Below are 16,531 nucleotides of genomic sequence, written 5' to 3' on the forward strand. Positions count from 1 at the left end.
GGCCTAAGTGATTCAGACATCTAATGATTTTTTTCAATTCATTTGATACCTGGATGAATCAAGAGGGTCTATCAGTTGTCCATTAGACAATTCTTATTTATTTATTTATTTATTTATTTATTTATTTATTTATTNACAGGAGAGGGTCAGAGAGAGAAGAAGACACACAATCTGAAGCAGGCTCCAGGCTCTGAGCCAGCCGTCAGCACAGAGCCCGATGTGGGGCTTGAACCTACGAACTGTGAGATCATGACCTGAGCCCAACCGACTGAGCCACCCAGGCTCCCCCATTAGACAATTCTTAATGGGTTTTACCAGAATATTCACAAAGACTGTTTTCAAAATCCCCATGTTACCCACCTTATACCCAAATTCTATAGGAATTTGGAGGGTACGATAAATCAGTCACTTTTCTATGTCCTATAAATTGCTGTACCTTTAGGAAGATAGCTCAGACATTTTTATTTTTTTAATTGCAAAAGATTATCCCTGATTCATCAGACAGAACATTCAAATAGTATACAGTGTTCAGGACTCCTAATGAGATTTTTTTTTTTTGGAGGCTGGGGGCAGGGGTCAGAGGAAATGGTGGGTAGTCATATAGTCACTTCAGTATCTCTGCTAAATTGTAGTTATGCATGATGGTTAGGGTTATGAAGCCATGATAAATCTATTATCCATGCTGGGTAAACTAACTTCTCTTGATATAAGTCATACTGGGGGTACATAACCTATTAACTTCATGCATGAATAATGGATAAATCATTCATAGGCATAGAGATTATACTCAGCTACTTTTATAGCAAGTATAATGTCTTAAGAGCCCATGGAGTCAGGAATATTTTAACTCTCACAGGTGGCCATTGCTGAGAAACCAGATTGTGCTAATGAAAGGAATTTGTCAGATTATAATCTAGGTATCTTTGATTTTTCTGCTCTTTCTGGCATTTTCCCATACTCCAAAACATTAGAATCTGTTCTTCTAACATTCTTAACATATTTTTTAAAAAATTTTACATGTTTATTTATTTTTGGGAGCGAGACAGAACCAAGCCATGAAGGGGCAGAGAGAGACGGAGAATCTGAAGAAGGCTCCAGGTTCCAAGCTGTCAGCCCAAAACACGATGTAGGGCTCAAACTCATAGACCGCGAGATCATGACCTGAGTTGAAGTCGGACGCTCAACTGACTGAGCCACCCAGGTGCTACTTCATGTATTTTGAATATGTTATCACCATATTCATCACCATTGGCAGAAGTTAGCCATTAACCTATATGTCTTAAAAGGCACTATCTCCTAAATTATCTCCTGAACCCTATGAAATGTACACCCAATACCACAGCCAAAGTAATCTTTTTAAAACACAAATATGATTATGTTACTTCTCAGTTTGAAATTATTCAAAGGCTCTCCATTGCCTGTGGGATAAAATTTAAACCCCTCCATATGTTATCTACAGCATGTATGTTCTCAGCTTCCTCCAACACTCCATCCTGGCCTCTCTCTCTGAGCCCTACCTCAAGTTGGGATGTAGTCACTCTGGACTACTTGCAGTGCCTTGAGGATGTTACTTTTCCAGGGGTCCTTGAACATTTGCATCAGCTGTTCCTTGTCTAAGAGACCTCCCTTTTCCATGGGTTGCTTCCTCTCATCTTTCCTAAGCCAGGTCACAAATAAAGCCTCACAGAAGTACTCCATTCTGGGCCAAGTATCCACAGAACTCTTATTCTTCATGGTTTTTGCCTATTCACTTCTCTGTGTTTTCTACCAGGCTGTAAAATTCTACGAAACAAGGACCATTCCCAGGATAGTGCTTGACAAATAAATGTACATTAGACATTTGTGGAATTCACTATGTGTGGCAAGTGGCCAATGCCACTGAACAATGCTGCTACAGAGGAGGAGTCATCAACTTGTTCTGAAATTCTTCAGTGCCTTCCCTTTTCCTTTTTATGTCATCATGGTAATATACAGAACTCTGTAATGAAATTCCTCCTATCAGGGAATTCATAGGTCACTGGAAAAGATATATTTTATTCATTATTTAGTCTGAGAAGTTCTCTACTTGTATTAATTTACAATAATGGGACCTTGCCCTAGAGGGAAAGTCAAGAAACGCTTCTTGGAGGAAATGACACTTGAAGTTAATTTTGAGGGCAATCTAACTCAGTGGCAATCAGTTTAGGTTCTAGAATCTATTAGGAATGGGGCTGAATCCTACCTGCATCCTTTACTAACATTGTGACTTTTGACAAGTTATTTAATTTCATGCCCTAATATGTAAAATGGAGTTGGTGATATCCACTTCATAGAGGTGTTACTAAAAGTGACTAGTTTGTTACTAAATTAAATGTTAGATTTAATTGGAGAAAAAGTAGAAGTGCATATAGCAAGATCCATAACTTCATCATTGGATGTCTGACATTTAACAAAGTAACTGGAAAAAAAACTGATATGAGAGACATTCTTATTATATTAATGAGACATGTTAGATCACTGAGACTAGTAGGCTCTGTTTTTATTGAGTTTCGTCCACCCTAATAAATAACACTTATGAGAACTACTATGTTAGCACAAAGGAAATGCTAAGAAGAGCAACTATACATGCTGTCCTAAACCTTTATATTAACTCATGTAATCATCACAAAGGCCCTAGGAGAAAATCATAAACACTTTAGGCTCATTTTCAGGTGTGAATATTAACGCACAGAAAGGTTAAGTATTCAGCTCAAAGTAACTCAACCAGTAAGTGATAGAAGCAAGATTCAAATGCAGGCCTTGTGACTTCACTCCATTTGCTGTGCTAGAGCACTGGTATAATCCATTCATACATCAAATATTCAGAGTACATACTATATTCCAGACAGTGTTCTAGGCAAATTGGATACAGAAATGACTATGTATTTACATACATATATTTAGGGAGGGAGATAGATATTAACAAAGTGAGGAATAAAGTAATAGCATAAGTTTCAGATATTCATAAGTGCAATTAAAAAAGCAAAAGTAGGGTACCTGGGTGGCTCCATCCATTAAGCATCCAACTCTTGATTTACACTTAGGTCGTGATCTTACAGTTCGAGCCTCATGTCTGGCTCTGCACTTTATACTGTGTAGCCTGCTTAGGATTCTCTTTCTCTCTGCCCCTATCCTGCTTGCACACGGGCACACACACAGACACACACACACACACAGACACACACACACACAATTAATAAACACTAAAAAAGTAATAAAGTTATGAAAATGGAAAAAAAAGTGTATGGTTGATGCTGGCACTGACTAAATGGGGCGCTCAAGGAAGACTTTTCTGAGACATTTGAGCACATATTTAAAGGGTGAAAAGAGCAAGGCATGTAAAGATCCAAGGGGAGATTATTTTGAGAAGACGGAGTAAAAAATTTAAAGACCTTGAGGTGGGAAAAGCCTGGCTTTTTGGAGGGATGACAAGAAAGTACATGTGGCTAGAGTGAAATGTTCTAGGAGTTGGTGGTGAGGGCATAATGTCAGAGAGAGAAGCAGGGTTCAGGGTGCATAAAGTTTTGCAGGAAATGATAATAAGTGGAATTTTAAGAATAAAAATGATCTAATCAGGTTTATTTTTTGAAAAAGATTACTCTGGCTGCTTTGAGGAGGAGTGGGCAAAAGTGGAAACTACTGAAGGGGTCCAGGCATGGGATGATATTAGTTTGGACTAGAATTCAGCAGGGTCAATGGTAAAATTTGATTGATTTTGAAATATATTTTTATGGTAGCATTGGTAGGCCTTGCCCTGGATGCCAAGGGAAAAAGAGCAATTAAGCAAGACTCCTAGAGGATATTTTTTTTGGCCTGAATAATAAGGAAAATGATAGAACCAATTAGCTAGGATGAAAAATATTAGGGTAGAAGTAGTTTTTGCCCCAAGGGTAGGGTGTGCAGGGAAATCATGATTTCTGTTAGCAACATACTAAGTTTAGAAGACCTTCTTGATATTCAAGAGAGATGCCAACTAGACAGCTAGCTGTTTACATTTGGAATGCAGGAGAGAGGTCATGACTCAGATTTGGGAATCATCAGTTGATGATTGGTATTTAAAGCCAAGCATGTAGATGAGATCGGTAGAGAATGAGGAGAAATTGAGAAGAGCTCTGTGCATTGGGTTTCTGGAATGCTCCAATATTTAGAGGAGAAGCCAGCAAGGAGACTAAGACAGGGTACCAATGAGATGGTGAATGAATAGGAGAAATGTTTTATTCTGCAAGGCAGGAAATTATCATCTTGAGGGAAGGAGGCAGTGACAGCTGCATCCAATGCCACTGAGAACTCAGGACAGAGAACTGATGCTTCCATTTAGCAAGATGGAAGCTGTCAAGACTTTGATAAAGATCGTTTCAGGGCTACCGAGGGGATGAAATCAGGAACTAGGTTCAAATAAGAAAATGAAGTAGTGGAAGTGGAGTTATTGGAAATAGACAACTCTCCTCAATTTTTGGTAAAGAAAAATAGAATCATGAAACAATAATAGGTGGGGAACACTGGGTAAAGTGACATTTTGTCTTGTTTTCCTTTAGGACTCCATTACTAGAGGACTCTTCTTTTCTATTTTAATGAGAGAGATTACATCATGTCTGTATTAAATTTATCTAGGAAAAAATGAGAAAGCAACTGATATTTCAGGAGAGAGAGAGGAAAAAACTACAGAAGCAACGTCCTTCAATGGACAAGAGGTTAAGCAGTGCAGGTCATAAGTGAATGGCTGGCCTTGTAAAAGAGCAGGGAACATTCTCCCATTGTAACAGGGAGAGCATGCTAGCAGACCTGTTGGTAGGAAAGTAAGGTGGTCTTCTTTGATTGCTTGGATTTTCTCAAGGACACAGGAAGAGAGGTCAACAACTGAGACTGAGTAGGAGGGATGGGGTGTTTGAGATATAAGGAGAGCAGATAAGGTGTAAACCTTTTGTCCCAGAGAACGAGAAAGTGATTTTTCTAAAAATGTATAGGAATTGTGAGGATGGTTTGAAGGTTCACTTGGAATCAATAGCTATATGTTTCAAGTGAGATGAAGGAGTGCTTCTCTAGACCCATTCATTTGCCCAGGTGCTGGCACGGAGGACTGAGGCTTTGCTGGGTGAACACAAAAAGGGGGAGAAGAGTAGAAATGTGAAAAGTCTGTGACAGAGAGGCTCAGAGTATGGTAGGTGGGGTAGGGGTGGGCATACAAAAGGTGAAAACTGGAGAGAAAGGGTAAAATCTGTGATTCAAGATCCCAAAGGAGTTGGAGGAAATTTTGAGGTGGGGGTTACTGGCATAAATGATAAGGATGAAGAGGAGGTGGTATTCAGCGAAGACAGTGCTTGACAGAGGTGTTTGGGAGGGAGTCCCATTAATGGCAGTGACAAGGTTCTGAGTGACTGAGATGATGAGGTAAGATGACACACTAAATCTTGTAAGCAAGTAAGTGACAAAATGGAGACTAGAACACACAGTTGTCTCACTCCCCCTGAAACTTCTTCCTCACACCAAAGTTAGTTTTGATTTTCTGACCTATAGAACCAGAGTAACAAAATGCTGTCATATTTAATGGTGGGCTGTGGGGAGAGAGAAGGGTTGGTTCTGTGAGTGTGAGACCTGTGCAGTCAAACAGGGTCCTGCATTTAAGAAGGGTCACATGGCATTTAATGCTGGGCTCTTACTGCCTTTTTTGATTCTTAATAATTTTTAAACAGGGCTCCACATTTACATTTTACACTGTGCTTCACAAATTATATAGCTAGTCCTAGAGAGAAGATTAGTGATTTTGTAGGAGAAATGTGTTCTTTTTTTTCATTTGGGTTAATTTTCCTTAAGTCTCATTTTTCTCCATTTAGTATGCCATTAAAATTTAACCAAAGTTCATAATGGAAGTTTTAAAGAACATATCTGTCAAACACTTAACTTTTAATGTAAATTTCTTTTTGAAACCACTCATGCTCAATAAAAATTAAGCTAAGAATGAAAAATTCCCTGACTCAGGAAAGTGCATAATCAGTAAACTTAAAAGGAGATATAAATTTAAGTGCAGGTCTAGAGTCTGAATTGATACTTGAATGATAAAGCTTAGAAAAATACTTAAATTTTTATTTCTTACTATAAGTGAATTATATGTTTATTGTGGAATGTTTAGGAAAAAATATAAACAAGAGGAAAAAACTAAAAATTATCTGAAATCCTTAATAGGAGTTAACATTTTGATGTATATCCTCCAGGCTTTATGTATATTATTATGAGCACAAATTATTCATGTTGTTGCTTATGGGATTATATTTTAAATATTATTATGAAATGTAATTTTTTAATTTAATAAGATAACATAGTNAATATAATTTTCTATGATTTGGACATAAGTATTACTAAACATTTGTCTATTTCAATCTTCATTGTTATAAGCAACACCAATATGAATATTCTTTGTGTCTTTGTGCATTTTTATAAGTATAATTTCTGAGTCAAAAAGTATGCTCATTTTAAAGCTTTTGATCCATTTGNACTTTTCTTTAAAATTTTGCCAGTTGAGGGGCGCCTGGGTGGCGTAGTCGGTTAAGCGTCCGACTTTCGCTTGGGTCATGATCTCGCGGTTTGTGGGTTCGAGCCCCGCGTCGGGCTCTGTGCTGACTGCCAGCTCAGAGCCTGGAGGCTGTTTCAGTCTGTGACTCCCTCTCTCTCTGACCCTCCCCTGCTCACGCTGTCTCTCTCTCTCTATCCTAGAAATAAATAAAAATATTAAAAAAATAAATAAAAATAAAATTTTGCCAGTTGGACAGACAAAAAACATTTAGAATCATTGTTTCCTTTTTTTGTTAATAACATTGAACAAGTTTCCATATGTTATTGGCCTTTTATTTTTTGATGAATGTCCTGTTAATGCTTTTGGTCATTTTTTTCTAAGTGGTTTTTGGTCTTCTTACTGTTTTGTAAAATCTTTATACATTAGGGTTGTTACACATAATTGTGCTGATTTGTCAAAGTCTTGCCAAGCCCTAATAACATATTTGCAGAGATCTGCAGGATTGCTGTGTTTTTTCTCCATGGGGGGTGGTCTTAAAATGCATCGCATGTGTTTTTTTAACTAAAAAATGCATGGTAATGGTAGTTATGAGATAGTACACTATTACATAATGAAAATTTTTGTAATGTATCTAAGAATGTATAGCAAAACATTAATAATGGAAACAATGGGAAAAATGCTATACTAGCTCACTGAATATTTCTGTCCTCATTCATTTCTCCATATCTTGGCAATGCAGTTTACATATGGAACATTCTGGTGATTTGGTCTGTTTGTCTCTGTGCCCTCCTCTGGAAGCTTTTCATTAATATTTTTGTTTTGAGTCCTATTGGAAACGTCTAAGATATAATACACAGTTGTGCAATTTCACAAAACAATTCATTAGGATGCAGAATGTTAAATGCAAGATTGAAGTTTTGTATTATTCGATTTTTCTTACCCTTTCCAATGTAATTTCTTCAAACTCATATTCAATTTCTGTCCCATTGACCTGTATATAGGAAAAAAGAAAGAATGATTAAATACATATTGAGGGGGAGATGGCTGCATTTTAATAATATTTGGGGTTAAGTTTCATACTGGCTATGAATAAGCCACACTTTCTTAATGTGTGTGATTTTATGTTTTCATCCAAATAAAATACAGTCTAAGCTATTCTAAAATGTATGAGTGAAACTCTACAAAAATTAGCAAAGCTTATTGCATTCCTTAGAATTTGTGATATTTAGGGCAGAGGGAACAATATAAAATAGGCATTGTGAGGTTACAAAAAATAAACCACCTAGGGTTAATGTTTCAGTTACTAGAAAGTAATTCCCCAATATCTTCTAAAATTTCCATGAATGAACACTAAAATATGACCTAAAAAAGTCAGTGGAGAAGGCAGTATAACCATATGTCATATTTTGCCAAAAACTAGCATTAAGAATAACCTTATCAGATAAGAATTTGTTTTTTTTACAGTCTCAAGTTCAGGTATGTCATCCCCATTATCCTTATTATATTTATTAGGAAGCTCTGGACAGTGTAATCATGCTATGTACCTCAAGTAGCAGCAAGAAAAGAATGAAGTAGGAAATGTGTGAAATTTCTACTAAGAAAGGTTTTTTTTTAATTTTTAACATTTATTCATTTTTGAGAGACAGAGAAAGAGAGAGAGAGACTGAGTATGAGCAGAGGAGGGGCAGAGAGACAGAGCGAGACACAGAATCCAAAGTTGGCTCCAGGCTCTGAGCTATCAGCACAGTGCCTGAAGCAGGGCTCGAACTCATGAACTGTGAGATCAAGACCTGAGCCAAAGTAGGACCCTTAAAGGACTGAGCTACTCAGGTCCCCCCTCCTTTTTTTTTTTTTTTTTTTTTTTTTTTAGTTTTTTTAACGCTTAGTGAGAAAGTTTTAACAACATCTAAATAACCTTACATTGCTTACATTGACACGAATTTACAAAGAGAAATACTTAAACATAGCAATGTATAATATAGCCCTTAGGTATCAACAGGTGTGTATACAGAATAGATGAAGAGCTGCTTTAAAATAATCTAACAGATATTTAATTGCCATTCTCATCACAGAGTCCTTTTCAACCAGGCATAAACCTCTGCATTAGAAAAAATCTTACATGTAGCTTGGTAACATCATTAGTATTTAGGGATCATCTAGAAAGACTAATTTTTAACTACTATCATTTTAAGCCATTATTTTGGCAGGGCTTTACACAGTTGACTTTTCTTTTCTTAGAAGAGTTTAACCTAATTCTTGTAGACTGAGAGCTCGGTAAAGACAAGGACCAGATGTGCTACTGGTTAACAGAGCCTGGCAAGAGAGAATTGATGAAGGAAAGAAAAAAAAAAAAACTGAAAAAGAAAAAAAAAAAGGAGTGACAGAATGACTGACTGAACTAAGTATTAATTTATGTGTCTGATTTGTAAACACAAAAGAATCTGATTTGTGGATTCTTTTCCATAAGGAATTTGGAGGCAGTGTCATCAGCTGAAGGTGTGATTATAACTACAATCAGTAACTATAAAGAACGACAATAGACTTTACTTATGTGTGTCCACCAGCCACTTAGAACATGTTGTTGATTTTCTAATTACATGAGCTAATTGGTGAATCACATTTTACTGTGTTACTACATTATCAAACAGCCTTAAACCAAATTTGATTTTCTGGGCTTCAGCAAGTTAATGACTCATTGTAGAAGACTTGATGATGTTAGAAAGCTTTAGCAGCTTTATGGAGGTTTTTGCTCTTCATGTGCAAAAGTACAAAATAAAACTCCAACTCTGTGGATGTGTGTGTTTCCATATTAATTCTTTTTTTGTTTGTTTGTTTTCTTTATAACTTTCTTTAGTTGATGGAAGACAGAAAGGGAAGGCTGAATTAATGTGATATGTTTTAATTCTCTCAGTAAGGCTCTGTGAAGCTTTTCTTTGCTTCAATGACTTCTCTAGAGTGAAGCCCTTCACATTATCAAAGTGCTGCAAAGTGAGAAGACAAAAAAAGCAACTTCAAAGAAAGGAAAACAAGCCTCTGATAATAAAATCTAAAGGCTCAGGCTGAAAGAAATTCTGTTAGGAAGTGCTTAAAAGACAAAAAATCGTTTAGTGGCATAACAGTGTCTAGTCACTCAGTCCACCCGAATCTTTGCCTAACAATTCTGTGATCATACATGCTGACTTTAGTTCTTACATGCACTATAGATTCATATCCTATTTGCTATTCACAAGTTCCCTGGTCAGCGGGACGAACTATTGGAGGCTTAAAGACTCTACGGTTCTTCAGTTTTCAACCCAAGAAAGTAATGCAATTTGTTTAATTCACTAGTATCCACAATGTCTTCATAAGAAAAGATGATGCCACCTGGATTGGGATGTCAACCTGCTTTTAAAAGAATACCATATGATTTCACTCACATGTGAAATCTAAAAATCAAAACAAATGAATTAACAAACAGAAAGAAGAATCAGAGATATAAATACAGACAATGGACTGATGGCTGCCAGAGAAAAGGAATGGGGAAGGATGGGAACAATGGGTAAAGGGAAGTGGGAGATACAAGCTTCCAGTTATGAAATGAATAAGTTATGGGGATAAAGTTACAGCATAGGGAATACAGTCAAAGGTGTTATGATAGCACTGTACGGTGACAGATGGTAGCTACACCTGTGGTGAGCATCGCAATACACAGAGTTGTTGAATTATTATGTTGTACGCCTGAAATAATGTAACACTGTGTTTCAACTACTTTTTAAAAAAGCAGAAAAACATCCTATGACTATAAAAGGATTTAGTGAAATTATAAAGGAATGAAACGTGTTTAGAAGAGCTGAGGCAATATTTCCACAATGAATGGAGAACATTTAAGAATGTTATCATAAGAGCCAGTATGGGAGTTCAGGATAGCCATTTAAGAGGTCTTAGTGTCTATTCTCTCATTACTAGAAAAGTGTGATCGATGTTCTGCTTCAAGACACCAGATACAAGAAATCCCACAATTTTCCTTTACAAAGAACTTAGGGGAAAGGACAGAAAGCACAACTAAGTGTACCTCCATTCTAATCAGAGGTACATAAGAATGGGTTGTGACATTTGTGAATTTAGTGACTTTTAAAATGAGTACACCAACACAATATTTTTGAATATTTTTTTCCACATTTAGAGGAGTGATTGCTTGGTAAAGAGACAAGAGGTATAAACAGTAATTTTCCCCTATCCATAATTTTATGTATTCCCAGAAAACAAAACAAAACAAACAAACAAAAAACCTATGCTGTGTATGGCTTCCCATTATCCTCTGGGGGATTTACAGACAATCCAGTGTTATAATTTGCTTTGGTGGTCTCCCTCTCAGTTTACCAATATATGTCTTTGAATTCATAAAACTCTCTTCCTGGAAAGAGCTCTGTCACATGCATTTTTTGTTGTTATTGTTCTTGACCTGTAATACTTCCAGTGATATTTAAGCACCCAGGTAATGTTTTATATACCTGATAGTTCAGGGCCTGGACAGCTACATAGATTGGGTTCTGGCACTGACCATCACTTACAGTCTCCCCTCACCTTGAAGACTAGGAAAGTGAGAGGACTGGCACTTTTGTAGATATAGAGGCAATTTCCCAATTCTGAAAAATCTGTTTTCCTTCAGATACTTGATTTTCCTGAACTTAAAGGTTCTGTGGTGACAGCTGGTAGGTTTCTATGGGGGCTAGAAAATCAAACTGATGCCACACTTTGTCCTAACTGTTCCGGGCATGTAGCCTTCTTGGCATCATACAGAAGAGAGTGACCCATTCGAATTCAAACTTGGTATATAAAGTTATAATTTCATAAACTTTGAATGCTATCTCACTGCCTTTTTCCCCCTTCAATGCTACTTCAACTACCTGCCCAGATGATCAAATAATTTAACTGAGGTGTTTTTTTTTTTAATCTTCTGAAAAGAGGTCTTTCTTGAATAACACACATGAACGATTCTACATTTTAATGCTATTTAATTTGAATCTTAAGAAGTGATTTCTCCAATTATTTTGTTCTTTGCCGCATGTACAATTTCATTAAAGCTAACACATATTAAAATCTAGGGTAAATAAAGTTTTATACAACCCCATATCACATATTATAAAAAGTGCTAATAGAGTAATATTGAAGTGTTGGCTTCCTAAAACTAAACATAGTTCCACTCAATAAAAAACCATTGAGCATGTGTCATGTGCCAGGTGGTGTGACATGTATTGGAAAAACATAGAGATTTAAGATATGGTCCCTATTCTCAATAAACACACAGTCCTTAAAGTGGCAACAAAAATACTAAAGCCTAAAAGAAGTGTGATAGCCAATAAAATACAGAGGTGGGCTAGAACCACAGCTCCTCTCTTGCCACATGTAAGGTCTATTTGCTGTATGTATAGATCTGATTTCTTAGTAGGATATGTGATAGATGATGAACTAATTCTGTCCTTAATTAAAAGTAATTATACATAATAAGCAAGACTCATAATAAGCAAGATTCATCTCTGTGTATCATGGTTTTATATATAAAGCTGCTGTTTGGGTAGAGAATGTGATGATCATGGAGACTAGGGCATCTGGTTTTCATGCCCTCTGGCCACTCCCAGAGTAAGACAGAGCCCCAGTCACTCTGCTTCATCTGCAGCTGCAGCATACAACACAGTGCCTACTACACAGAGGCTCAGTGACCATGTGAATGAGAAAATAGAAAAATCAATGAATCAGTAAATGCAATTTTTTGGGTGGGTAAAATTTGATGCTCTCAATAAAAGAGTGTGGCTACAGATGAAAATCCAATCCCTACGGGACCTAGGCCTTTCCAGATTCCCAGCTTAGACATCCTTACCTTTGAAATCAGCTCTCCTCAAGAGCCCTTCCTCAGAGTCACAACCATCATCAGATAATCAGATATCCTAGCAAGTCTAGACACACACACACACACACACACACACACACACACACACACACACTTGTTTGCATTCTTCTTTCATAGTACATTGCCAATGTTTATTTCTCTTTCCTTTGGAGAATCTATTACAGCAAACATGTCACAACACTTTATGGCTTCCTACACTTGAATCTCCTACATACATTCTATTATGTTCAGTAGGTAAGATCATGATTTCAAGACTGGGGGAAGAAAAAGACACGTATCTTAATCCTGGTTCCAATATTAATGAGATATGCGAATGTAGCCAATTTCCTTGCTCTCTCTAACCCTTAATTCCCCCATATAGAATGGTACTAACAAGTACTCTCTAAAATGGCCATTGTCTCCCATCTGCGCTCGCGGAGAAGCAGGGCTTTTGGAGAGATAGCCCACCTCTAACTGTGGGGCTTTCCTTGGACTGGTGGCCTGAGTCTGGCACTGGACAGTGGAAGTTCCCTGCGGGTTAGGTGGTACCCCAGGGGCGTGGTCGGCATCAGGAGGAACCAGTCCCCTGCCCTGAAGTGCCTTGGCTTGTGGGATTGCAAGTTGGGTGGCATCATTAACAACGCACAGAGTGAGAGCTTGGAGCACGGCTGGGCATGAGGCACAGGAGACAACCCGCCTCCTCTGCGCCTGTGGCACAGGCTACTTCAAGGAACAAACCTAAAGTGCACATGGTGGAGAGTTCAAAACATCACTATGAGTAGAGAAATAAAATAAAACCAAAGTCACAAGAGAGACCAAGGGACACCCTTCAAAGAACACTTCCTGAACGGCCAGGCCCTGGACAGTGTATGAGCCTCCTTTAATATTAATATAGCAGCACTCACAGGGGCAGAACACATTACAAGCTTTTAAAACTAACGAGAAAGAAAGCTAGCCAAAATGATGAAACGGAAGAACTCTCCTCTAAAGAAATTCGAGGGAGAAATAACAGCTAGAGAACTGCTCAAAACCGATCTAAGCAACATAACTGAACAAGAATTTAGAATAATACTCATAAAATTACTCGCTGGGCTTCAAAAGGGCTTGGATGACATCTGAGCCATTATTGTTGCAAATACTGATGAACTAAAAAATGCAACACAAAATAAAATGGAGGCGTTGGCTACTGCATGGATTGAAAAGGCAGAAAACATACGTGAATTAGAAGATACAATTATAGAGAAAGAGGAAGCCGAGAAAAAGAGAGAGAAATTGGTCCAGGAACATGAAAGGAGAGTTCGAAAGCTGAGCGATACAATCAAAAGGAAGAATATCCATATCATAGGAATTCCAGAAGAAGAAGAGAGAAAGGAGCAGAAGGTGTACTTGAACAAATAATACCTGAGAACCTCCCCAACCTGGGAAAGGAAACAGATATTGAAATCCAAGAGGCACAGAGAACTCCCCACAGACGTAAACTGAATCGATCTGCACGACATATAGTGAAACTGGCAAAATACAAGGACAAAGAGAGCATTCTGAAAGCAGTTAGGGATAAATACAAGGACAACATACAGAGGGAGATATATCAGGGTAGTAGCAGATCTATCTACTGACACTTGGAAGGCCAGAAAGGAATGGCAGGAAATCTTCAGTGTGATGAACAGGAAAAATATACAGCCAAGAAGCCTTTATCTAGCAAGCCTATCATTCAGAATTGAGGAGAGATCAAGGTTTCCCCCAACAAAAAAATGGAGGAATTCATCACCACAAAACCAGCCCTACAAGAGATCCTATGAGGGAAATGTTGCAAGGAACACAAAGTCCCAGAGACACCACTACAAGCATGAATCTAACAGAGAACACAATAACTCTAAACCTGTATTTTTCTATAATAATACTGAATGTAAATGGACTAAAGGCTCCAATCAAAAAGACAGAGTAGCAGAATGATTAAAAAAATGAGATCTATCTATTTTCTGTCTACAAGAGACCCATTTTAGTCCTGAGGACACATTCAGATTGAAAGTGAGGAGATGGGAAAACATCTATCATGCTACTGGACATCAAAAAGAAAGCTGGAGTAGCCATATTTATATCAGACAAACTGGACTTTATTTTTTATTTTAAAGGCAAAGAAGGGCATTATATAATAATTTCAGGGTCTATCCATCAGGAAGAGCTAACAAGTATAAATGTCTATGCACTGAATTCAGAAACACCCAAATACATAAGACAATCACAAACATCGATAAGAATGTGCTAATAGCCAAATATGGAAAGAGCCTAAGTGTCCATCAACTGATGAATGGATCAAGAAAATGCAGTTTATATATACAATGGACTACTACATGGCAGTGAAAAAGAATGAAATCTGCCATTTGTAGCAACGTGGATGGAACTCAAGGGTATTATCCTAAGTGAAATAAGTCAGGCAGAGAAAGATACCATATGTTTTCACTCATGTGGAACTGGAGAAACTTAACAGAGGACCATAGGGGAGGGGAAGGGGGAAAAACAGTTGGGGGGAGGGAGGGAGGCAAACCATGAGAGACTCTTGAATACTGAGAACAAACTGAGGACTGATGGGGGGTAGGGGAAGGGGGTTGTTGGCATGGGGAAGGGCACTTGTTGGGATGAGCACTGGGTGTTATATGGAAACCAACTTGACAATAAACTATATTAAAAATATATATCAGAATTATGCTGAAAAAAATAAAATAAAATGGCCATTGTGAATGTTAAATTAGATAATTCATGTAAAACACTTGGCACATATCTTAAGTGATAAAGAAATTATATTTAGCTATAATAGCATACAATTCTCTTCATGAAGTTGTTCAGAGCAATAAATGAGATTACACACATTAACTACCCAGAACACAGTAGGCTTCAGTAGTGACAGCTACTGTGGATTAATAATCTACAAGGTTCACAAGACTTATATGATCAATTATTGAATGTTTAATTTCCTCAGTAATATAAAATATATTTTAATAAGCAAACAAACTTGGTTTCTTCTACAAAATTCACTAAAAACCTTTTTCTTAACCTAAACATCTCTTTCCTGAACCCAGCTAAGATGTACTGTCTTGTGGAGAAGAATCATCTTAGCTTTTCCTCTCACATCAGGTCATTGCATCCTTCAATCAGAAAATTACCTGAACTAGACTTTTCTCCAATCTTGAGTCTGCTCCTTCCTGCATTTTCTTTTCAACATTGTCATTCCCTGTCTTGACCTTTACATTACTCTGCTCTTGGCACTCACTTTCCTATGGTTGTTCCCATTGTATCCCTTACAGAGCCATGCTCATGAGGATACCAATGATGTCTTACTAATTTTTGCACCAGTGTAGCTTCTGGCATCATGCCCTGTTTATAGTTTGTCTCCAGAAAGCTCTAGAACCAAGTCACCTGAGAATTCTGAAAACTGAAAGTCATTGAACTCTTCTCCATCTTTAAGTAAGTATAGGGAGCCCCTAACATATATTTTATTTTCCTATAAAATATGGTTTGTATTTTTCTCTCTACCTAGGAAATTTTTTATGCACATGCATTGCTAATTTCTAATTTAAATACTTCACACATGAATTAAAACATAATTTGACACTTACTGAGAACCCTTCATGTGCTAGGCCTGATGATATGCCCCGGAGATGCAAAGATGGATGAGATATGGCTCCTACCTCAAAGAACTCTTTCTGGTAGGGGGAGATGAATACTAACATGCAACACAGTGATATGACTGCTGTGTAGATGCCTGTAGCCTATAGCAGCAGAGGTGACATAGAGGAGGGACAAGGCGACTGTACCTGGAGGGAGTCAGAAAAGACTTCATAGAGGAGGCGGTATCAACTGAGTGTGTTCACAGGTAAGTATTTGTGAAAATGAGTAGGAAAGAGATGGACCTACCAAGGAATAGGGAACAGGATGGGAGCACTTCTTCAGAGTACTCTGCTGGAGACTGCATTGTCCTTAAAGTCAGAAGACCTGTACTATAGTCTTGATTCTGTGGCTTAACACCCTGAGTAGCCCTGAGAAGTTCACAGTGCTTGAATTTTCTCATGCAGACTAATGATCCTGGAGTTTCCTCTCTGCTCTGACCTCCTAGCATCAGGGCTTTACTCTCTAGTCATATT

At 37.6% G+C, this 16,531-nt stretch overlaps 1 protein-coding gene across 9 annotated transcripts in view; it reads right to left on the reverse strand.

Moving 5' to 3' along the window:
• Positions 1-16,531, reverse strand: part of DLG2 (discs large MAGUK scaffold protein 2) — a 1,377,464-nt gene that overhangs the window by 627,088 nt on the left and 733,845 nt on the right. For all 9 annotated transcript variants that reach the window (XM_077776205.1, XM_077776203.1, XM_077776202.1 and 6 more), the window contains one exon: positions 7,467-7,517. In XM_077776205.1, the coding sequence (XP_077632331.1) occupies positions 7,467-7,517 (51 nt within the window). The remainder of the gene's footprint in view (positions 1-7,466; positions 7,518-16,531) is intronic.

The sequence above is a fragment of the Crocuta crocuta genome, unplaced genomic scaffold (assembly GCF_008692635.1).
Source record: "Crocuta crocuta isolate KB4526 unplaced genomic scaffold, BGI_CrCroc_1.0 scaffold332, whole genome shotgun sequence".
Taxonomy (NCBI): Eukaryota; Metazoa; Chordata; class Mammalia; order Carnivora; family Hyaenidae; genus Crocuta; species Crocuta crocuta.